At 39.8% G+C, this 24054-nt stretch overlaps 3 protein-coding genes and 1 pseudogene across 3 annotated transcripts; 2 read left to right on the forward strand and 2 right to left on the reverse strand.

The window, feature by feature from the left end:
• The first annotated feature begins 668 nt into the window (after positions 1-668).
• On the forward strand, positions 669-4663 carry LOC103934689 (LRR receptor-like serine/threonine-protein kinase RGI5). Its single transcript, XM_009344434.3, has 2 exons — positions 669-4001; positions 4114-4663. Exons 1-2 carry the CDS (start codon positions 1160-1162, stop codon positions 4494-4496), a joined length of 3225 nt encoding a protein of 1074 aa, XP_009342709.2. The 5' UTR covers positions 669-1159; the 3' UTR covers positions 4497-4663.
• A 4999-nt stretch (positions 4664-9662) lies between these two features.
• Positions 9663-10019, forward strand: LOC125475839. Its single transcript, XM_048581207.1, has one exon. It carries the CDS (start codon positions 9663-9665, stop codon positions 10017-10019), a length of 357 nt encoding a protein of 118 aa, XP_048437164.1.
• A 413-nt stretch (positions 10020-10432) lies between these two features.
• LOC125475840 lies at positions 10433-18773 on the reverse strand (annotated as a pseudogene).
• A 694-nt stretch (positions 18774-19467) lies between these two features.
• On the reverse strand, positions 19468-21185 carry LOC103934674 (hypoxanthine-guanine phosphoribosyltransferase-like). Its single transcript, XM_009344422.3, has 3 exons — positions 20836-21185; positions 20575-20739; positions 19468-19817 (listed from the first exon to the last, which is right to left on the reverse strand). The coding sequence occupies exons 1-3, from the start codon at positions 21130-21132 to the stop codon at positions 19719-19721; spliced, it is 561 nt and encodes a 186-aa protein (XP_009342697.2). The 5' UTR covers positions 21133-21185; the 3' UTR covers positions 19468-19718.
• Positions 21186-24054: the final 2869 nt, after the last annotated feature.

Raw genomic sequence — 24054 nt, forward strand, 5'->3', positions numbered from 1 at the left:
AATCTATTTTTAGTAATTAATAAATACTTTTTATAATTTTAATAGTTATCTTTTGTTTTAAAATACTAATCACAACTATAAAAAGTAAATAATGTAATAAATAATAGTTTAAATTTGAAATATCGGTTGGAGAACAAAATTTATAAAAATATCAATATGCCATATAAGCATTCAAATTTAAATTTTGTGTTCAAAATTTGACATCTCCTTTGAAGATGGTCTAAAGGTTTCAAGTATCGCTTATAAGAGAAGGACGTCCGAATGTGAAATGAAGTTATTGTGACAATTATTATAAGTTAAGATAATCATTCCTATTTGTAAAATTTAGAACACATAATAATACATGATTGTTTTGAAATAACGAAACAGTGACATCTGGGTTAATATAGTGAGAAAAATTATATGAACACCACTCAGTGTGCTAGAATTGCCCCTAGTGTATTAGAGAGGAAAATGAGGACCCTTCACGATCCCCACCAAAGGGTAATTTGGGCAATACAATTGATAAGGGACGCTCAACCCTTTCCTTGAAGTGCATGAAATTTAGAGTATAATAATCAGTGGTGATACTATATTGCAAATAGGAATGGGGATTTCAAAGTCTTGGAAACATAACACAAGCAAAGAGAAAAAGAGTGAGTAGTAGTCTCTACCTCCCTTAGACCTCAAACCTCATAGCAACCACAGCCACCACCACCACTCCAACCTTGAAACTATTCAAACACACACTACCATTTCTGGTTGTTTTAATCAGTCCAGAAAGAGTTTTTGAACCTTTCTCATCTCCACCACCACCACCACCACCACCAGAGCAGCAGCTGATCAACCAACACAAAAATAGAAGAGAGAGCTAGCATTTTCAGGTAAGATAACATCACACTCCACCATTTTTGCTTTGACCAAAACATTCAACTGAACTGTATATTAATCCGCTTTAAAGATGGGTGACACAAGCTTTTTTGTTCACATGCATGCCTTCAACTTATTCAACTTCAACACCTTGTTGTAAAATTCAAGCATTCTCCCATCTCATTAACCACAAACCTCCTCCCACATGCATCTTGTCTCCTCACACCAAGACTTTCCACCACCACCATCTTCCTCCTTCAACACCACCACCATTTTCAAGCCCTAATTTTTCCCCAGAACCACTCAAAAAATGGAGCTAAACACAACCCATTTTCTATTTTCCTTCACATTGTTGATTTTCATAACCATGACAAGAATCTCATTAATTACCTCTCTGTCCTCTGATGGCCAAGCCCTTCTCTCCCTCCTCCCTGCAAAGCAATCTTCTGTGCTTTCCTCATGGGACTCATCAAGTGAAACACCATGCTCATGGCAAGGCATAACATGCTCTCCCCAAAACAGAGTAATCTCACTCTCTCTCCCCAACATTTTCCTCAACCTCTCCTCTCTCCCTCCGCAGCTCTCCTCCCTCTCGTATCTCCAGCTCCTCAACCTCTCCTCCGCCAACATTTCCGGCACCATCCCACCTTCCTTTGGCCAACTCACCCATCTCCGCCTCCTCGACTTATCCTCCAACTCCCTCACCGGCCCCATTCCTCCGGAGCTCGGCCATCTCTCCACCCTCCAATTCCTTTTCCTCAACTCCAACAGACTCTCAGACAAAATGCCTCAACAACTTGCCAACCTCACTTCCCTCCAAGTGCTTTGTCTCCAAGACAACCTCATCAACGGCTCAATACCGTCTCAGTTGGGCTCTCTGGTTTCCCTCCAACAGTTTCGTGTCGGAGGGAATCCATATATAACCGGCGAAATCCCTTCCAAACTAGGCCTGCTCACCAACCTCACAACTTTTGGCGCGGCAGCTACCGCCCTTTCGGGTGTGATTCCATCCACATTTGGGAACTTGATCAACCTCCAAACACTGTCTCTTTATGATACTGAGATATCTGGCTCAATACCACCGCAACTCGGGCATTGTTCGGAGCTGAGGAATTTGTATTTGCATATGAACAAGCTTACTGGTTCGATTCCTCCACAATTGGGGAAACTGCAGAAGCTCACCAGCCTGCTTGTCTGGGGCAATGCATTATCAGGACCAATCCCAGCTGAGATTTCAAACTGTTCTTCCCTTGTTGTTCTTGATGCTTCTGCCAATGATCTCTCTGGACCAATCCCAAGAGACTTGGGGAAGCTGGTGGTTCTTGAACAGCTTCATCTCTCCGATAATTCGCTCACTGGAGCAATTCCATCCCAGCTCAGCAACTGCACCAGCCTCACAGCTCTTCAGCTTGACAAGAACCAATTGTCAGGTACAATTCCTTGGCAGGTTGGCAATCTCAAGCTCTTGCAGAGTTTCTTCTTGTGGGGTAATTCTGTATCGGGAACTATACCGGCTTCATTTGGCAACTGCACTGAGCTCTATGCACTTGATCTTTCAAGAAACAAGCTTACCGGGTCGATCCCAGAAGAGATTTTTGGATTGAAGAAGCTGAGCAAGCTCTTGCTGTTGGGGAATTCTTTGTCAGGTGGGTTGCCTCGAAGCGTTGCACAATGTCAATCTCTAGTCAGGTTGAGGCTTGGGGAGAACCAGCTTTCAGGACAGATTCCAAAGGAAATAGGCCAGCTGCAAAACCTCGTGTTTCTCGACTTGTACATGAATCATTTCTCTGGAAGACTGCCAACTGAGATTGCCAACATCACAGTTCTTGAACTGTTGGATGTGCACAACAACTATTTAAGTGGCGAAATCCCGACTCAGCTTGGGGAACTTGTGAATTTGGAGCAGTTTGATCTGAGCAGGAACAGCTTCACTGGCGAAATTCCTTGGAGCTTCGGCAACTTAAGTTACTTGAACAAGCTCATTGCGAACAATAATCTACTCTCAGGTTCGATACCAATATCTATCCGGAACCTGCAGAAGCTAACTCTGCTGGATTTGAGCTTCAACAGCCTCTCCGGTCCAATCCCACCCGAAATTGGTCGTGTGACAAGCTTGACAATAAGTTTGGACTTGAGCTCGAATAGTTTTACTGGAGAAATCCCAGAGACAATGGCAGATTTGACGCAATTGCAATCACTGGACCTTTCGCATAATATGCTCTACGGAAAAATTAAGGTTCTTGGTTCTCTAACTAGTCTCGCATCCCTAAATATTTCCTGCAACAATTTTTCAGGTGCCATCCCAGTTACGCCATTTTTCAGAACTCTTTCTTCGAATTCATATGCTCAGAATCCACATCTTTGTGAGTCTGTTGATGGGACTACTTGTTCTTCAAGTCTAATGCAAAAGAATGGTTTGAAATCCGCAAAAACTGTTGCTTTAATTACTGTGATTCTGGTGTCAGTCACCATAGCACTTGTTGCCTCGTGGGTTCTTATTATGCGAAATCATAGATATATGGTAAAGAAATCTTTAGCAGCAATGGCAGCGTCGTCGGGGGCTGAAGATTTCTCGTATCCATGGACTTTCATCCCATTTCAGAAGCTCAATTTCACCATTGATAACATCTTGGATTGTTTGAAGGAGGAAAATGTGATTGGAAAAGGTTGTTCTGGAATCGTCTATAAGGCCGAATTGCACAATGGGGATTTGATTGCGGTGAAAAAGCTATGGAAAACGAAGCAAGAGGAAGAGCCAATAGACTCTTTTGCTGCAGAAATTCAAATTCTTGGACACATTCGCCATCGGAACATTGTGAAGCTCCTAGGTTACTGTTCGAATAGAAGTGTCAAGCTGCTTCTTTATAACTACATTCCCAATGGCAATCTGCAGCAGCTATTGCAAGGGAATAGGAACTTGGACTGGGAAACTCGGTACAAGATTGCAATTGGATCAGCTCAAGGTTTAGCATACCTTCACCACGATTGTGTCCCAACGATTCTGCACAGGGATGTCAAGTGCAATAACATACTACTGGATTCAAAGTATGAAGCCTATCTAGCAGATTTTGGTCTGGCAAAGCTGATGAACTCTCCTACTTACCACCACGCAATGTCGAGAGTAGCCGGCTCTTATGGTTATATTGCCCCAGGTAAAACTAGCTACTTTTTTTTCTTTCTAATTGGTTATCACATTCGTTTTATGAACGTATTTATGTGTCACAATCTTGTTCAACTGATAATCTCAATCCATTACGAATGCAGAGTACGGATACACGATGAACATAACGGAGAAGAGTGACGTCTACAGCTATGGTGTGGTTCTGCTGGAGATCTTAAGTGGGCGTAGCGCTGTTCAGCCACAGATAGGTGACGGGCTACACATCGTTGAATGGGTGAAGAAGAAGATGGGAAGTTTCGAACCAGCTGTATCAATACTAGATACAAAGCTCCAAGGTCTACCAGATCAAATGGTGCAGGAGATGCTGCAAACACTTGGAATAGCAATGTTCTGTGTGAATTCTTCGCCGGCAGAACGACCAACCATGAAAGAAGTGGTGGCATTGCTAATGGAGGTTAAGAGCCAGCCTGAAGAGGGGGGAAAAACCTCCCAACCCCTAATAAAGCAATCTTCAAATCAAAGTTAATGGTTTTAATCCTTTTTCTAAACCTTCCAAGGACAATTTTAGTGATTAATTTTCTAGAACAATATCAGCGAGGGATTCATGGTTTTGAATGGTGATGGCTTTAGGTTTCTTGTACAGTTTTGAGACGTTAATCTGGTTAAATGCTTCAAATCACACTTTCCCCCGCTTTTCTTGCTTTAATTTTTTAACATGCTTTCATTCCTCTGGCTTTTTTCTTCTCATAATCAACCGCGGAGGGAAATTTAAATTCGAGGGATTTTTCGACATTGAAAAGAGAAATACTATGCATTACTTTAACAAGTACACTTGCTACGATAAAAAGGATATATCATATAGCATGTATGTTCACTAACTTTTATCAGCCTTAACATCTTATTGAGCCTAAATTGAATAATTCTATGTTGGATGGAGATCAAATTCTCAGCTTCAAACAATAGATAAGAAAAAGGGTAATGATTTTCACACCCGTTATCTGTGTATACACTCATTTTCTTTTGTTTTGTTATGAATTTTTCAATGATTCTTCGTTGATTTATTCAATCTTTACTAAAGTGAGAGCGTACAAGGAGTGTGAGAAAAGAAAATGGAGTATGAAAATCGATTGAGAGAAAATATGTCGGAAAAGGATCCCCACCGGATCCTTTGCCTAAGGATCCTAAGGATCCTGTAATCGTGACCGTAACTGTTCATCGTACATCGTACGGTCATAAATCATTTCAAAATTTAAATTTTAAAATTAAATATAAATAATACCTAACGAAAACAGATTGCACGATGTACGATGACCAATCACGATCACGGAATCCCTAAAAAAAAGATCCGACGAAGATCCTTTCCAAATCTGTCACATATGGCAAACAATATCAGAAACATGGGAGGCTAGGAAGGAAAAATGGAAAGCAGATGTAAAAGCAGAGACAGAAACAGGGCATGCTTCCCCACATGCTTAAGCAGACACAAGATTTGTTCCCCATGCCTCTCTATTTTCTTCCACTTTGTTTTGGTCCATGCCCTTTTGAATATTTTTAATTTGGATACTGTTATTCACATATTCATTTTTTACTTTCTATATACTTTTGTTAATTATGTGGTCATTGATATTCTTCAATTGATTCAATCCGACAGTCGAAAATTGAGAGCGGTGTGAGAAATAAAAATGAGTGTAGATAACACTACCCTTTTCATATATAACGTTATTTTACATTGAACGAGAAATTATGGTCATTTCACATAGTACACCAATTATTATAATTTGGTGTCGAATTCGTCATCTACAAAAATTGTAACCTAAAATATCTCACTTATAAATAGAGAAAATACGGCTAAATTGGAACAGTACTAATGGGTGCTATTGTATAGATGGATGGTTCAAAAGCAGAATAGTCAATATAATGCTTAATCAAATTCCATCTTTCATTGTTTAGCTAGACTTGTCTTTGATGGTCTTCTAAGTCAAATCTTCTCAATCCGGATATTATGGCCAAAAAAATACAACCCATAAAATAAAGGTGGATGCACAGCAGATTTAATGTGTGTGTGTGCCTCCATGTTTTCATCCTTATATTCTTGAACACAGCTTCTGTTTTGCCGTTGGGCACAGAAACAAAACCGTCGAGTTTGGAACACGAGGATCTGATTGACTGGATAACTCGCTACCTTAATTGTATGCTGATAAAATAAAGACCGACTTCCAAACTTTTGAAGGTAGATGGATTAATCATTAATGAAACGGTATCCCTTCTAATTCCACAAGATAGTAGGATATTAACTAATCTGTCTAATTTCTTCAGATGGATACGAGCGTTTACTCGTGAAATAACAATTGACAAACTCATTGCACCAACTTTTAGTTACTTGGGTTGAAATAGGTCCGAAAGTGGGTCGAAACAAAAAACAAATGAAACACTGGTGCATCAATTAGTGTCTCCAGCACTACAATTATTCATGCACCCAAGGTCTTACATTTGATTGAATCTAAAAGATATTGAGAAAAATATTTGAGCAAGTGCAGTGCATGCAGCATACCACAAACACAGTAATATATCAATACTATTATCTGAAAGGTATTGCAAAGTGGTACCACCACAAAAACTACAGATAACATGCTTGGTCTAGTGTTCCAAAAGAATCCACCTGAGAAGTTTTCATCAGCTCGAGTCGAACCTCATGGCCAAAGGACCACCAGAGAAGCGAGAGCAGTACCTACCACAAACAATGCAGGACTTCAATTGTCGACTGAATTATTTGTTTCGTTCCTTTTTCTCGAAATGTTGCACAAGAACAACAGATAACATGGTGTGTCCACTCTTCCAAAAAGATCATGCTGTGAGGTATACATCGACTCAACTCAAGCCTCATGCCATGTCTGAACTGATCACGGCATCAAATCCATCATTTATATTCATCACCACAAGTAGGATACAATGCTAAATTTATCATTCGAGTTAAAGAGCTAACGCTCAGCACACACATCGCTAATAGCATCTAGAAGATAAAAACAAACAATTGCGGAAGAGGCACTGCCCCAAGAGTTCTCCTTCCACTTAAAGCTTCATTTTCAATGAACCAACAAGGAAGATAAAACAAGGAAGATAAAGAAATATCTATATTTAGGACATGGAAAGACATAATGGCACACCAAAAATCATCAAGGTGGAGAAGCAAGGGTACATTCAAATTTTGGTGCCTCCACAAATTGGGAGGCCACCGTACAGTAGTTCCAAGGACTAATCCCCCCATTCCCACCACATGCGAAACTATGTCCTGTTCTGGAAACTGATTTCTTCGACATACTTGTTCCCAATTGCCTTCTTTCTCCACCTTGTTTTGGTCTCTTCTATTCTAAACTTGTGGGTCCTAACTTCTGAAAGCAAAGGACAATAGAAAGTCGGACATCAGTGAGGATAGTAGATGAAAGGAGCGAATATAGATTCCATCAGAAGAAGGAGAAAAGTATATGGATGGGTGATGAGAGAGGGAGAGAGAGAACGCATAAACCCTATCTACATGCTCAAACAAAATGCTTTAAGTCTGAAAACCTATCAAAATAAGGCCCATAGACATTGCCAAATGAACAAAGAACCTGAAATTAATCAAATACTACAACAGTAAGTGAGAAAGAATAAATAAGTTTTAAATCCTAATAAATAAGTTCAAATCTCATTAATGCATATGTCATGTTCGAATCACAAAATCATTTTAGCAAAATGATAATCAACCATTTAAGCTCTTGGATCATCAATTACTGAGCAGGAAAGTTCAAATTTCACCAAACTACCAAGCAAATAGTTTTGTTGTTTTTAAAATTAGACCTATCTGTGTTTGTGTATTTTTCTTTTTGCTAATAGAGTTAACTTCCTTCTCTACAAATTTCTCAAATTGTGTCGAGGCAAGACTTTCATTTCTTCTCCATTTGCATGGCAATCAATCAGAGGTTACAATGCATTAAGAGGACTTGTAAATGACTACTTAAAAGGAGTAATTTGTAAATATTATGTCTTTGCAATGATCATGTGCTGCATTTCTAATCTCTCCATCTAACCTTTTGTAGTCCATTTATAACTATATTTAGCCCAAAGACCTTGGTACTTGCAAATCCCTCACCCAAACATAGTCAGAGTCTTAGACAATTGTCCACACACTCCTGTACCATGTGAAGATTGCCTTCTAATTATTAATTCAACTTAGATTTTGCTCCCAAATCCCTTGGTACTTGCAAATCCCTCACCCAAAAATCAGTACTAATTGATGTACTAAATGATGCTCTAACATTGTTCTTCTGCATAGTGATAACTTCACTAGTGGTATCGTTGTGAACATCCACCCAAGTATATGGTAGGTTGTAGAATGGCTCCTAAGTAGCAGAGACTGTAAAGGTATGACTTCAAATCATTTGCTTCTGGCTGAAATGTAAAATCACTTCATACAGAAATGGTCGACTAAACGGTTCACTTCCCAGATTGGCCAAGGCAATGGCTCCATAAAGAAGAAAGAAAATAAACAAATCTTTTATTTGTGGCTTGTTCTTTCCCCCTATTTCTTTTGGCCTGACTTGCGCACTCATTAGGCGACTAATTTTCTACATCTTTTTTCATTCTCTTCCTGTTGCATTACTTATCTCTTATACAAGATCCGTCTGACTTGTTAATTTTATCGGGCATTTGATCAACAGAAACTAATATTGCCTACGGGTGGATCTCACTACAAGGTAACATCGCATTACAACTCTATTTTTTAGGGGACAAAATCTCGCACAACTTAAACCCCACTATCAAGTAAGAATTGTATCCCTTCTTTTATTCTGAATGCACAATATTTCGTGCATTTGGGATACGGGAAAATTTGATGGAAGGTCCAGCTACGAGATTACAATAGTATGTACCATACAAAATTTGTTCTTGTTATAAAGATTTATTAGATTTCATATGTAATATTTTATTGAGTTTTGAATCATTGATACGTACTATGAAAGAAAAATTAGAAACTTTTAGTAAAATTTGTTATTAGTGGTGGGTCTTGGTTGTTAATGTTACGAGTGGTTGTTTTAAAATAGACTAGTTTTGGACACTAAGTTAAATTGGCTCGGCTTGAATTAATCCTTATAAGACCAAACGATGAAATGACTAAACAATTTCACGTTCATTTTATTTTCTCATAAATGATCTTTAAAAATTGACATCGAAAATAACCGATTTGAATCATTAGGAAAATTTTCAAAATAAAATTTAGAGTCAAGATTAAATGAAAATTTCGCTAGCATTTCCCTTTATTATATTAATTGACCTGTAGCTTGTATTAAACCCTATGGATATAAGTCTACAAGGTGATGGGGAAAAGGATCCTCGCCTGAGGATCCTCATTTTCCTAGTGATAGTATTAAACCCTCGACCCTAACCCTAAACCTAAACTGTCGAAATGGTGATTCCATTAAATAGCCAAATCTTAAAAATTAAAATTACCAAAACAACAAAGTTTAGTAGATAGGTTTGTAACCTAAACTAACCAAAATATCAACGAACAATGGAGGTCAAAAGATAACCAAAACCACACAACATATAAACCCTAACAAATCCTCCAATTTCAACTACTATACTCCTCTCCTGTTGCCCTATATAAAACTGTGAGACAATAGCAACTCCATACCCAAATTCCATCCTCAACTTCATCATGGCTCGCAAGCTTCTTTCGGCACTCTCCCTACCGCCCACATTTCAAGCCGGTCTGGCAGCGATGACCCTCGCATTTTGTGCCGTGGCGTTGCTCATGTGTGCTTCTCATTCGCGTAGATGGCGCCGCCAGTGGAATGCTTGCACAGACTTCTTTGACGATGGTCCTGTTGTCCAACATGTTCAGCCTGGAAACTATGATGCAAGTAGTGATGAGCAGGAAGAAGACTCGGTCTGGCAGAAGAACATACTCATGGGTGGAAAGTGCCAGCTACCTGATTTTTCAGGTGTCATAATCTACGACGCTGAGGGCAACATCGTCAAGCCTGACAAGACTCCTCGTTTAACCTGGAAGTAAACAAGGCTTCCAAAACCTCCGGCGTCCTCAATACCTCCTTTTTTTTCTTTTCTTTCCTTGTCCTTCAAACCAGTGATATCGATGTATTACGTGACAACTTATAACACAATTCAGTATTTACCCTAATGGGCGATTTTCAGGGATTCAGGCCTGCTCTTGATATCGAGAACCACGGCAAGACTGCCAACATTTTTTTTTGGCAAAGAACATTCAAGATTTAAATATTACAAGATAGTTTATATCTAAAATTCTGTCTACAATCAGCTCGACTCCAACGATTCTTTCTTATTAGACCAAGAAGCCCGACCCCTAAACCCAACCACACTCAACTTCGAGGGCGTTGATTTAACTGTACTGGATCTTCTGCCTTCTGGTAAGAAGCAAACTAATCAATGTTCCAGATTCACAGTACGCTATGTTTCCAAACTGTATAGCAAGAAAACAGATTTTTTTAGATGTGTATAGATGCTTTTAACATAAAAAGGGGAATGAAAGGAAGAAAACAAGAGAAAAATTAAACCAAAATTCATACAGCTTAAACTTTGACTTTGTATTGATAAAAACAACCAAACTCTACTCAAACAAAACAAAAGCAACAGATAAAAAATCATGCTTGTAGCATTAACAGAGAAAAAATAAAAATAAAACAACAACAGTATGGACTCTTTCTAAAGTGAAAATAACAGTACAAGTACAAGGGTATTATGAGAGAGAGAGAGAGAGAGAGAGAGTACTTTTTATTGTCTCACCTTTGTTCTGCTGGCACCTCACCATGATAATTGACAGTAGAGTTCTGATTTTCATTGAGAAAGTGATCCACAGCACGGCTGGAACTTAATGTGTTACAGAACACCATTATTCTATTTCCCTTTGCTAAACTTGGCTCCAGAACCTGCATTTACCACAAAATCCACATAAGTATTTTATTGTTAAACCACTGCAATATCGAGCCATGCTCTATTCATGTAGAAAACCTTCATCAGTAAGCCAAGATGAAATGCATAAAAACCAATAGTGATAAAATAACTTCCCACATTTTTATCACCAATGGTCCCTGCCCAAACTCCTCATTTTAGTCCCTATTCTTTCACTCCCACACACAACTTCCCCCTCTTTCTCTCCTCAATACCCCCACAGTACCCTCTGTCGCCACAATTCCCTGATTCGTTTCAGTTACACCATGCGTTTAGGAACCACTTCAGCTAGATTAACTATATGGCCACCGTACATGTAGGCATCATGAGACACAACTACTACTTGATAAGTAAAGCACTCAAAGAAAAAGGGTATCACAGAATTAGACCTGTAGAAGTGATTCCAGCTTGTTCTCAGCACCTGAAATTTTAACGAAATCATGACGTGCAGATGCAATCTTTTTATGCAGTGAGGATGTGCGCAAGTGTAATATTCCTTGGAACTCCTCATCAATCAGGTTTTGCACTGCCTGAAAAATATCATAAGGGTCAAGTGACTGACTTCATAGAAGACACAATTTGTGCACAAGATATTATCCAGATTACAATTGTCAAAGGTATATAACATTGTCATAAGCAATCGTCTGAAAAATTCCAACAGCTCAACTAAGAGATATGTTCAGAGGATAACTCTATTACTATATGTCATAGGAGTGTAAATAAGCCAATTCGAGCCGAGTATCAAGATGTTCAGCCTAAGTTTGAATAATTTTTCAAAGGTTTTAGCTCGGCTTGGCTCAGCTCATTGGTTGGCTTGGCCCACTCCTAAACCTGGCCCTTATTTGGTAGCATGATAAAGTAAAATTACATGGTTAAACTTGGTCCTGTAAGAATAAATTAATAGGTGTTGAAATCCAAAAATATCAGAAAGAAATACAAATATAGCTGTAGAGTGATGTCAGTATACGAACTGGATTTCATTTTTCATGAAATACTTTTATATTTTTATGAGAAAAATATAAACAAGCCAAATAAGCTTTTCAACAAAACAAAGAGTTCCTTAGTGACAATGGGGAAGGAACAATTCACTTTCAATTGGAGTCTATTTTTCCTACTTATAAATTTAGCTTCTTGTTAAATAAAATGAAATGCAAGTAACCGGACCTTTGTCATTGTTGCTGAGACCAAAACAGTCTGGAACCCTTGCCCTCCGGGTTTTGATGCACGATGTTTTAATGGGACAAGAAACTTGCGAATGTCTGGATCAAAGCCACGATCAAACATGGTATCTGCCTCATCCAATACCTGATAAGCGATTACCAACATCACAAAGTGCACCAACAACTTACTAGGGTATGTTTTTCTTCATCAAAGATAACAATTTAAAATGACCATATTATCTACCAACACTCTAATAGAAAAAACTAAATAAACGAATAAACATACCACATATTTGATGTCACCGTAAACCAAGTTGCCATCCTCAATATGTTGGAGAACCCTGCCAGGGGTACCAACTACCATTTCAATTGGGTTATTCAATGAATCCTCCTGGGGTCTCAACCGACCACCGCCACTTACCATAGTAGACCTGAATCTTGCATGGTGGCTGACAAACTTGGAAACACGAAAAACCTACAAAACAGACCAGATGTCAATAGAAAATGCATAGTCCACAGGTGGTGGTTCTAAATTCTGAATAACAATGTATAAGAACTTGCTCAGACAGCTCCCTTGTGGAGCATAGCACAACATCTCTAGGACGCCTGGGCTTCATTTGAATACCACCTTCAGCCTCATCCTTTCTCAACAGCTACAAAATTCCCAGAGTATCAGCACTCCTCTGATTAATTCTAATTACAAGACAGGCAAGAGTAGGCAACATCAACATAACGCATCACACTCGCTCACGATTTCCATTTTGTCCTTGATAAATAGCTTAATCTATTAGAATTTGTTTGAGTTGCTTCTAAAAATTGCTGAAAGTACAAGCAGGTAGAATCTAAGCAACCTAAAGAATCACAATCCAACCTGATACGTAAGGTGGCTCCTAAGATAACACATGTAAATTACAGCTTACATGGTGAGAAAACACAATCGAAATAAAGTTTGAACACAACTGATCATTCCAGCGCTTTACTACAACTTCAACAAACCCACATAGCAAAAAGTAATCGAAAAACAGTTCCATTTGAATCTTGAAAGAAGCAGCAAAGAAAAAGTAACTGGGCAAGAGGCAACATGTAAGCCAGAGTCTTGCCAGAGCCAGTGTGAGAACCCAAGACCACAGTCTTCCCTTCCAACACCGCCAGAATCCCAATGCTCTGAATTTCAGTGGGAATCTCAATTCCCATCTCTCTCACCGCCGCAATGACCTCCTCGCTCACACCCAACTCCCCAAAACTCCAAACCTCCCTCTTCTTCCTGTTCTCCGACCTCCCCAACCCCTCATCGCTCTGCCTCTGGGCATCCCCAATTGAATTTCCGCCGTCGGTTTTGGCTTGTGGCTTGGCATTGCTCTTGAGGTGCCTCAGCCGCAGCCTCTCGAGAAGCAACGAGTGCTTCAACGGTTGGTTCTCTTCGTCATCAAAATCAACCGTGCCGGCGGGGCTGTGTTGGAAAAACTTTTTAATCTGTAAACTTAAGCTTGCTGCTTAATATATTGATGGCTAAGAAGCTCTGAATTTTTTATATCTTTAAATGAGAAAGATTACAACTTAAATAGGCAAACATCCCTACTGCTGCAAGTAATACAACGTTACTTTGCAGATTTTGTGGAGTTACATCCCACGACTCCAGCATGCAGAAACAAACCCTAACCATGACTCCTACAACTTAGGGATCCTCCTGTAGACTAGGTAAACAATCCTAACTACAAGCAACCACTTTATTTAAAAAACAAATAACCTAAAGATAAACTTTAACACCCTCCCTTAAACTGATTTCTGCAGAAAACAGTTTAAAACCGATCTTCAGCTTCACTTTTCTTTAGCGTGAGTCCCTCCCTTGAACAAACTCCAAGCATACTTCTGAGCTTCTCGAACGCTGGCTGTTTGAGAGGTTTTGTCATGAGATCAGCCACCTGATCTTCACTCTTGCAGTAGTGCAGCTCAATCACACCTTCTTTGCATAGATCACGTAAGAAATGGTATCTAACATCGATATGTTTGCTTCTTCCATGCATGACTGGATTCCTGGATAGCTTGATTGCTGAAACATTATCACAATAAATTAATGTTGAGTCTTGTTGCTGATAACCAAGAACTCCTAGCATTCTTCTCAGCCAAATGGCTTGACAGGAACATGAAGCAGCTGCCACGAACTCGGCTTCAGTTGTGGATAATGTCACGATTTGTTGTTTCTTCGAGGACCATGAAACTGCACCTGAACTCATTAAAAACACATTTCCAGAAGTGCTTTTACGATCATCAATGTCTCCTGCATAATCACTGTCAGTAAAACCAAAAAAATGCGACTTTCCTCCCTTCTTATAGAAAATCCCAAAATCTGTTGTGCCTTTTAAGTAACGAAAAATTCTCTTGGCTGCCCTGAGATGCATCTCAGTGGGATTCTCCATGTAACGACTTATCACACTTACAGAATGCATGATATCAGGCCTTGTGGAAGTTAGATACATCAGACTCCCTACTATCTGTTTGAAATAAGTGCTGTCAACCCTTTCCCCTTCAGGATCTTTACTCAGCTTGAACCCTACCTCTGCAGGTGTTCCGACGGGATTGCTGTTCAACATCTGAAACCTTTCCAATATTTCCAGTATGTATTTCTTTTGGCAAACAAAAATGCCAGTTTCTGATTGTGCCACTTCTATGCCAAGAAAGTAATGCATCAATCCCAAATCACTCATATCAAACTCTTCCATCATAGATTTTTTAAAAACATCAAACATATCAACTCCACTTCCAGTAAAAATCAGATCATCAACATAAAGGCATATAATGAGCATTTTACCTTCATCTCCTACCTTAATGTACAAGGTGTGCTCGTATGGACACTTTTGGAAGCCTTGTTTGACAAAGTATGCATCTATGCGACTGTACCAAGCTCGTGGTGCTTGTTTCAGTCCATAGAGTGCCTTCTTCAACCTCAAGACCTTCTTCTCTTTTCCTTGCTGCACATAGCCTGTAGGCTGATCAACAAACACTTGTTCTTGCAGTTCACCATGTAAAAAGGCGGATTTTACATCTAGTTGATAGATAGGCCACGAGTTTTGAGCAGCGAGAGAGATTACCAAGCGAATTGTGTCTTGCCTTGCGACCGGAGCAAACACCTCTTTGTAATCGACACCATACTTTTGCTTGTATCCCTTTGCTACCAATCGGGCTTTATGCTTGTCCACCTCACCTTTTTGATTCAATTTGGTTTTGAAGATCCACTTCAACCCAATAGTCTTCTGACCTCTCGGCAAATCTGTAAGCTCCCACGTATCATTTTTCTCAATGGACCTAATTTCTGCATCCATTGCCTTTTGCCATTTCGAGTCTTCAACTGCTTCCTCAAAGGTGAGAGGAGTGGAATCTGCAAACAAGGCAAAATATGCAGTAGTGTCATCATCAGAGAGTTCATCTCCACTTACATAATCAATCATCCACGATGGTCTTTTCCTCGGTCGTTGAGTTTGAGGTGGCTGGTCATCCGTAGGTTGAGCATTTTCTGGTGGGATTTCGTTAGGCTCAGGAGACTGCTCAACCCTAACTTCTGTTTCTTCAAAGTTAGCCGGTATTTGCTGCTGCTGCTTGCTCTTTCCAGCCCAATCCCACGTCTTTTCTTCATCAAAAAACACATCTCGACTGGTAATCATCTTCTCCGTTGTTGGATTGTACAACTTATAAGCTTTGGAGTGTTCACTGACTCCAAGGAAAACACACTTTGCGCCCTTGTCATCGAGCTTCTTTCTTTTCTCGTCTGGAATGTGTGCATATGCTATGCAGCCAAATATTTTAAAATGATCTACTGAGGGTTTCCGCCCACTCCAAGCTTCCTCTGGTGTCATGTTCTTAACAGAAAAAGTAGGGCACCTGTTTAAAACATGAATGGACCACAGTACAGTTTCAGGCCAAAAACTTTTAGGAACACCTCCCTTCACTAGCAAGCTTCTGACCATGTTGAGAATGGTTCGGTTTTTCCTCTCGGATACACCGTTTTGCTGGGGTGTGTATGAGGCAGTGAGCTGCCTTCGAATCCCTTGCTCATCACAGAAAGCTTCAAACTCCTTTGAACAATATTCACCACCACGATCAGTTCGAAGGGTTTTGATCTTTCTGCTACTTTCAGTCTCAACCAGTGCCTTAAAGCTTTTAAATGCATTAAAAGCTTCTGATTTTTCCTGCAAAAAATACACCCAAGCCTTTCTACTGAAGTCATCAATAAAAGAAATAAAGTATTTCTTTTTACCATTCGACATGGGACTGATTGGACCACAAATGTCCGAATGTACTAGCTCCAACAGGTTTTGTGCTCTCCACGCCTTTCCCTTTGGAAATTGATCACGGTGCTGTTTGCTAATGACACATGCTTCACAGACTTCAGATGGAGGTGTGATCATGGGAAGGCCAGTCACCATTTGCTTCTGATGCAGTGTCCTCAGACCGCTGAAATTCAGATGGCCATAACGTAGGTGCCACAGCCACGATGAGTCGTCTTCCCTAGCCATCAAACTAGTTTGAACAGTTTTGATCTTCAGCGGAAACAATCTGTTTTGGCTCATTTGAACAACAGCAATGGCACCCCTTACTGGATCATATATCTCACATGCATCTTTCTGAAGAGTTATTATATAACCCTTTTCTTGTAGCTGTCCAGCACTCAACAAATTTGTTTTCAAACTAGGCACATAAAATACATTCGAAATCGTTTCAACAAAATCATTCTTAGTCCTAATTTGAATATCACCCTTTCCCATTACATTGACACGTGACCAATCCCCAAAGCTCACAGTAGTTTGAAAGTTTTCATCCAAAAATGAGAAAGATGACTTACTGCCAGTCATATGATTGCTGCAACCTGTGTCAACATACCATACTTCGGAATCAATCTCCTCCTTGACGTGGAAAGCCATCAACAACGTCTCATCATCCTTCTTTTCAGCAAAGTTAGACTTCTCTCCTTTCTCTTTGTCTTTTGGCAGCTTTGTGTAGCATTCATTGCGATAATGCCCAAGGTTTCCACACCTATAGCACTCGATGTTGGACTTGTCAACTTGTCCTCTGCCTCTATTCTGAGAGTGATCATCATGTCTCTTGAAACTTTGGTGTTGTCTGTCTCCATCCCGGTTGCCTCGACCACCTCGACCTCTTCCTCTACCTCTACCTCGGCCTCTTCCTCTTGAGCTTGAGGATTCAAAAAAGGTAGAAGCTTTTAGAGCTTGTTCTTCTGAGTTGACACGTTCTGTGATCCCACGGTTCAGTTGCTGCTCATGGACCAACAATGAGCTTTGAAGCTCATCAATCGACATCTCTGCAGTGTCATTTGACTCTTCAATAGAGCAAACGATGTAGTTGAACTTTGGAGCCATAGATCTCAGGATCTTCTCTACAATGGAGCCATCATCAAGCTTGTCACCATGGATTCGCATTTTGTTTGCAATCCCCATGGTCCTTGCAAAATACTCGGTGACAGACTCTCCATTCTTCATTTGGAGAGTCTCAAAGTCTCGTCTCAGGGCCTGAAGCTGTGCACGCTTCACTCTTGCTGACCCTTGGTACTTTCTCTTCATGGAGTCCCAAATGTGCTTGGAAGTATCCTTCTGGAGAATAGTCTCCAGAATAGCACGATCAATTGATTGGAATAGGTAATTCTTTACCTTCAAATCCTTCAACTTCAGTTCTTCAAGCTTACGTTGTTGCGCAGTCGTAAGCGTACTTTCTTCGGGTATAGTATAACCTGTTTCCACAAGATCCCAGTATTCTTTGGACCTTAGGAAATTCTCCATCAACATGCTCCAATGATCGTAGTGACCGTCGAAGCGTGGAATTGCTGGCTGAACAAAGTTCTCTGCTGGCTTGTCAGACGCCATGAATGCTTGCTACTGCAAGGACAAAAGCTGCTGCTTCTAAAACTCTCGACACAGGCCCAGTGGGGGCTCTGGTACCAAATGTTGGAAAAACTTTTTAATCTGTAAACTTAAGCTTGCTGCTTAATATATTGATGGCTAAGAAGCTCTGAATTTTTTATATCTTTAAATGAGAAAGATTACAACTTAAATAGGCAAACATCCCTACTGCTGCAAGTAATACAACGTTACTTTGCAGATTTTGTGGAGTTACATCCCACGACTCCAGCATGCAGAAACAAACCCTAACCATGACTCCTACAACTTAGGGATCCTCCTGTAGACTAGGTAAACAATCCTAACTACAAGCAACCACTTTATTTAAAAAACAAATAACCTAAAGATAAACTTTAACAGGCTGGTGGTGGTGGTGGTGGTTGTGGCTGTGGAGGTGCAAAGAGGCCTAAACCCTGCTAAAACCCTGGTGGGTTTGATGAGAGAGAAGCGTTTGGAGGCAGGGAGACGTGATAAGGCGAAAAAGTTTGAGGAGAGAGAGAAAGTGAGGAGAGTTCTTGATACTCCTCCCATGGCGTTTTCCTTGCAATGCAAATTTTGGTTATGGTTCTCTTAGAAATGATGGGTAACCATCAACTATGCCACAAAACCTTCTCATGGTCGCCTGACAAGATAAACCCCGAAACCAGATGGAGTGGGTTGGAAGGTGTCCAAGGTGAATCCGATTCGGCCTAATTTGGGTACCCAAGAATCCAACTCAAGCCAAGGTGAATCCGATTCGGCCTAATTCGGGCATATAATTGTCGATATTTAATTATTATGCCGTCTAGATTTGATTAGTTAATATTATTTGAGAAACCGATTTATGATTATTTTAGTCATTTTTTTTTTGGCGGCAAACCTTCCAATCAAAATGGTCCTTGGAATATCCTGAAAATGAGTCTTACAAATCAATTTAGTTGTTCTGATAGCCTTTTGGTTTATTTTGTTGGAGGAAATTTAAGTGTTCTACATGAGAGCCACTTGTGTGTCATATCAGCACACTAACATAAAAGTTGATAGAATGATCAAATTGAGTTGCAAACCTATTTTCAGGAACCAAATTGATGGATTTCGATTGGAACGTTCAATTTCAGAGACTAAACATGATAAAAACCCTACAAAAATTTACCAAAAGCTTATTCACCTCTTGTACATAGTAAGGAAAACTAGTAGAATGAGATCGAAAATTTAACTGGCACGAACAGTTGAAGTCCCGTTTCAGAGTGCTTCTGTAGGAAGCAACTGCTCATAACCAATGCAACACCGTGGTCCCGCCGTTGATAACTTGATGGGTATTAATAAGAACACAGAACAGTTTCGAGTAAAAATCAGTACTTCCTTCTGTAGGAAGCAGCCAACAGTTCCTAAGAAGAAAAGATGAAAACCGGCCTTCGCAGCACGATGCCACAGCATTAAAGGTTAGGAAGAAAAGGAAATGTCAGTGCAGAATTAATGGTGCAAACGTATGTAGTCTAAAATGGTGAAACATATATTCCGTAAGCAGGTTCATGTACTTGAACCAGCAACACTTTGTTCAAACATCGTATATTCTCAAACATCGTATATTCAGTAACCGTGTTCACGTATTTGAACCAGCTACACCTTGTTCAAATATCGAATGAAGTACATGCTCCAAAGTAACACCAATCATCTCCATATCAGATCACTTCCAAACACTAACAATAAATTACTTTCCTCATGGTGGCAGCTAAAATCGAATCACTTATACAGCTCGGGCTTCAATACACCAATGTACGGCAAGTTCCTGTAACGTTCATCAAAGTCCATTCCGTAGCCCACAACAAAGTAATCTGGACACTGCCGATACAAATAAACAGATAAGTTTGACAGCGTATAAGTCAATTTCCAAAGACCAAAAAATACACAAGAAACAATACAAAAGCTCATCTGCAATACTCAGGCATACAAGACCGACACTTGCAAAGAGCACATAACTTCAATTCAAGTTCATTTTCAGAACTTCTAAGAGTTCTACATAGGGAAATCAATAAGATGATTCCACAATATATAAATTCTCAGCCGTTAGATCATAGAATATCTCAGCCACCTCTACGTGATGAAAAGGATGAAAAACGTGTTGGATTCAAGTACTTAATTAGAGATATCCTACACACACAAGGGAAAATTCTCATAAATAGGTAATGATTTTGTAACTTTTTTAAGCAAGAACTAATAAAGGCCGAATAGGGACGATCAACCCAACAAAGCATTATTATTATTATTTGTTTGTTTGTTGGTTTAGGATACAAAGTTGTGATTCTAATTAAATCGATAGCCCACACCCACTTTTTGTTTTGCGACTTTGAGATTTTGGAACAACTTGTTGAATAACGAAGGAAGATTAATAGCAAAAAAGTGAAGAGTGAAAGAGTCGATCATAGCTGCAAAAGAGTGAAGAGTGAAAGAGTCGACCATATGTTACGAATGCATCGGAATTTTCTAAATGACGCATCGATGGTAGATTCTATTAGGAATGTAAACATTTTTGCAGAGTAATATAACTTGCAACATTCAACTAAAGACTAAAAAGAGGAAAGAAGAAACGTATATAAACCTCGAAACCGCGATAGAATTTCCCGTTGCTGAGAAGCTGAAAATGAACCTTCCGTCTCGATGGTTTATCCAGAAACGTGCAGACCGAGACAGACGAAGCGCCTTTCGATTCCATGTGTGCAATCAGACGCTCAATTGTGCTTCCTGTATCCACAATGTCCTCAACCTAAAACACACCAAACGGCGTCGCATTTAGGAACAACGTGCACAACTACAACTGTTAAGAGTCTTACAGAGAATAGGGTAAGGAAGGAGGGCGTACCAGGACGACGTGGCGGCCGGTGACGTCGACCTTCAAGTCCAAGGAAATCGTGGGGGCGCCATTGGACAGGGTCCCGGAGCCGTAGGATTCGGCGCAGATGAAGTCGACGGTGACGGGGAGGGGGATTTGGCGGGCCAAGTCGGCGAGGAAGAGAAAGGCGCCGGTGGCGACGCCTACGAGGGCAGGGGGTTGGGAGAGGGAGAAGTCCGCGGAGATTTGGGCGGCGAGGTCGGAAACACGGGCGGCGATTTCGTCGGGAGTCCAGAGGACCCTCTCTATGTGAGAGTCCAAGGACATGGTGGCGGCGTTTACTTTAAGGATTACTTTCCAACTTTATTGGCACGCCCGCCAATACAAGTCGTTATATTTTTTTAAGCATTTAATTATTTGTATTTTTTATGTAAAAATATCAACGTACTTTAAAAAGAATTAAAGGAATGTTATTAACAATTTAAAATTTTCATTTTACACTTCAAATAAGTGTATTTTCTTTCATTATAGAAAGTTGAGTCTGCCAAATAAAATTTTTAAAATGTTAATAATAATTCTCTTTAATTATTTGTATTATAATATTTAGTATATTCGTACTCCCATTATACTAAAGGTTTCTAAATTTAAGGCCCGCCCCATGATAGAAAGTTATAAACTCTTTTGGCAGCTTCAATATATGCACGAATAAATCTCAATTAGTTAAATTTCAATTATTCACTCGTGAAAAAAAAAAATTACGTATGAAAGAATTTACTTTTTTAAGATCTCATTGAGAATCAGGCGAAATCTTTTGCATCCAAAATTAAATAGACCATTTTATGATCCTAATAAATAATTAACATACATTTATTATCTTTTCTTAATTTTATTATCATAAAATTAATATATGTCATGCGAGGCCATAGAAATTTCACATGGTGATTTAATCATGAGCTCTTGTATAAAAAAAAACAAAAAGAAATTATGGTACCCCTCGTAAGTTGTAACCTGTACTTTCAGGATTGGGCCGGCCAGCCCGTTTTGGAGGTACTCTCCATATCAGCAACGAGAACCTTTTAAAAATAAAAAATAAACAAAATAATAAGAATTGGCCTCAAAACCCGATTTGAATCTCCAAAGTTTGCGGCCGAAACCCCAAATCAAATCGCCTCCAAAAATTTCAGAAACATCAAAATCCCTCATCGACTGCAAGTAAGCTTTTACCACAAGAGTAGAAAGATCTTGAGATCTTATATAACAGTGTAAGTTCGAATCCCGTAAATAGTTAATCTAACATTTAATTTAAAAAAATTTGTTTGAAAAAAAAAAAAAAAATTCCACATCTACTTGTGGAATCCGAAATCAGAGAGATAAGAACATGCCCCCCATATTCATCGCAGTTCAGTGCTGCCAATGCTCCACCGTACATACATACACACACACATATATATATATATATATATATATGTTGTAACAATTTAATAAGCAAATAGTTTCGGATGAAATTGAATTTTTGCATACATCTATGAATAAGACTTACAAAATATATTTTTCGGATTGTTGAAGTTGGCTGTAAAATGGATCCCACAACCAATGCTGACTAAATTTGCAGGTGAAGTAGAGGAACAAAAGCAATAAATGGGCATACGTCGTCTTCAATCAGAAGCAGTTCATCCGCCAAATCTTTGCTCAAGGTCCCATGGCGAAAGGCCTCCGCCTCTTCGTCCAGTCCTCCAACATGTCGCGCCAGTCTGCCCATCAAACCCAACACCAACAACAGAAGCAACAAGAACAAGATACCCTTGTTTCTTCCGATTGCTCGCAAGAGACCGCGAAGAAAGAACGAACTGATAGGACCCAGTATCTGGATTCTAAGGAAGGTAATTAGGGCGCCAACATGATGACAAAGACGAAGCAGGAAATGAGATGGGGGGATTGTAATGAGTTTTATCAGTTGATTGGTTTCGGTGCAGGTTGTGGTTTTGAGCCTGGGATTGTAACTGAGTTTCCAGCGGAGTTGTGGAAGAAACCAAAGCTGAACAAATATGGTGTGGATGAGCCACGTAATCACAAACCAGTTTTCTCTACGAGGAATTTCAACTAACATGTCATTGTTGAGAATCAATGTCATTTGTAGGTGAAGTAAATGTGTGAGGTTGGTGAAGTAAGTGGAGGTTGTAGGTGAAGTAGGTGGATGTTGTAGGTGAAGTAAGTGTGTGAGGTTGGTGAAGTAAGTGGAGGTTGTAGGTGAAGTAGGTGGATGTTGTAGGTGAAGTAAGTGTGTGGTGTAGCTTTCATTTGGTTTGCTATAAATACCCAAGTCCCCAAGCATTGTATATCATCCAAGGAAAAACAAAGCCTAGAGCTAAATAAGAAAAGCTTTGCTAATTAGTTTGTTTTGTGAGCTTTCTTTAAGAGTGTGCTCTATTTTCTTCTTCTTGGGATCATTAGAGTTATCTTGGATACTCTTCTTATTCAACAATTGGTATCAGAGCCAAGTCGGTCAGGGATCGTTCTTGGTAGAGCATTGGTTGTAAAGTCTCTTGAAATTACAAGTATGCTCTGTGGTTGCAGTTTTGACTGATCTTCCACATCAGAAAAAATTTCTTGAGATTATTGCTGGGGTTATCACAAACCTTGAGAGGGAGCTTCTTTGTGTCGAGAGTAGTGTATTACTCTGCACGGTAATCACTCAAGCTTGTTCGGTGTAGTCAAAGTCTTGCCGATACGATGGGTGATCTTCAAGTTGTTGGAGGAATCAAGAAGCTCAACAATCAAAACTATAACACGTGGGCAACGTGTATAGAGTCTTACCTTCAAGGTCAAGACTTGTGGGAGGTTGTTGGTGGTAGTGAAGCTACACAACCGGCAGCGGAAGATGCTAACGTCGTCTTGCGGAAGTGGAAAATTAAAGCAGGCAAATCAATGTTTGCTTTAAAGACCACAATAGAAGAAGAAATGTTGGAGCACATTCGGGATGCTAAAACGCCAAAGGAAGCATGGGACACTTTTGTTACACTCTTTTCGAAGAGGAACAATACAAAATTGCAACTTCTCGAGAATGAGCTGCTATCGATGGTACAACGCGACATGACGATTGCCAGTACTTTCACAAGGTGAAGTCGATATGCCGCGAAATTTCAGAATTAGATCCAACAGCTCCTATTGGGGAAACCAGGATGAAGAGAATAATTATCCATGGTTTGAGACCCGAATATCGAGGGTTCATTGCCGCTATACAAGGATGGC

This window comes from the organism of the source record quoted next, unplaced genomic scaffold (assembly GCF_019419815.1).
Source record: "Pyrus x bretschneideri cultivar Hongxiangsu unplaced genomic scaffold, Pyrus_bretschneideri_v1 Contig16, whole genome shotgun sequence".
NCBI classification, from domain to species: Eukaryota; Viridiplantae; Streptophyta; class Magnoliopsida; order Rosales; family Rosaceae; genus Pyrus; species Pyrus x bretschneideri.

What these genes read in the sequence shown, in the direction of transcription:
- LOC103934689 (XM_009344434.3), top strand. Translation starts at nt 1,160, where the DNA reads ATGGAGCTAAACACAACCCATTTTCTATTTTCCTTCACATTGTTGATT. An exon ending in TTATGGTTATATTGCCCCAG is followed by an intron (nt 4,002 to 4,113) that starts GTAAAACTAGCT and finishes TTACGAATGCAG; the next exon opens with AGTACGGATACACGATGAAC.
- LOC125475839 (XM_048581207.1), top strand. Translation starts at nt 9,663, where the DNA reads ATGGCTCGCAAGCTTCTTTCGGCACTCTCCCTACCGCCCACATTTCAA.
- LOC103934674 (XM_009344422.3), bottom strand. Translation starts at nt 21,132, where the DNA reads ATGTCCTTGGACTCTCACATAGAGAGGGTCCTCTGGACTCCCGACGAA. An exon ending in CCGGCCGCCACGTCGTCCTG is followed by an intron (nt 20,740 to 20,835) that starts GTACGCCCTCCT and finishes GGTGTGTTTTAG; the next exon opens with GTTGAGGACATTGTGGATAC. An exon ending in AATTCTATCGCGGTTTCGAG is followed by an intron (nt 19,818 to 20,574) that starts GTTTATATACGT and finishes TTGTATCGGCAG; the next exon opens with TGTCCAGATTACTTTGTTGT.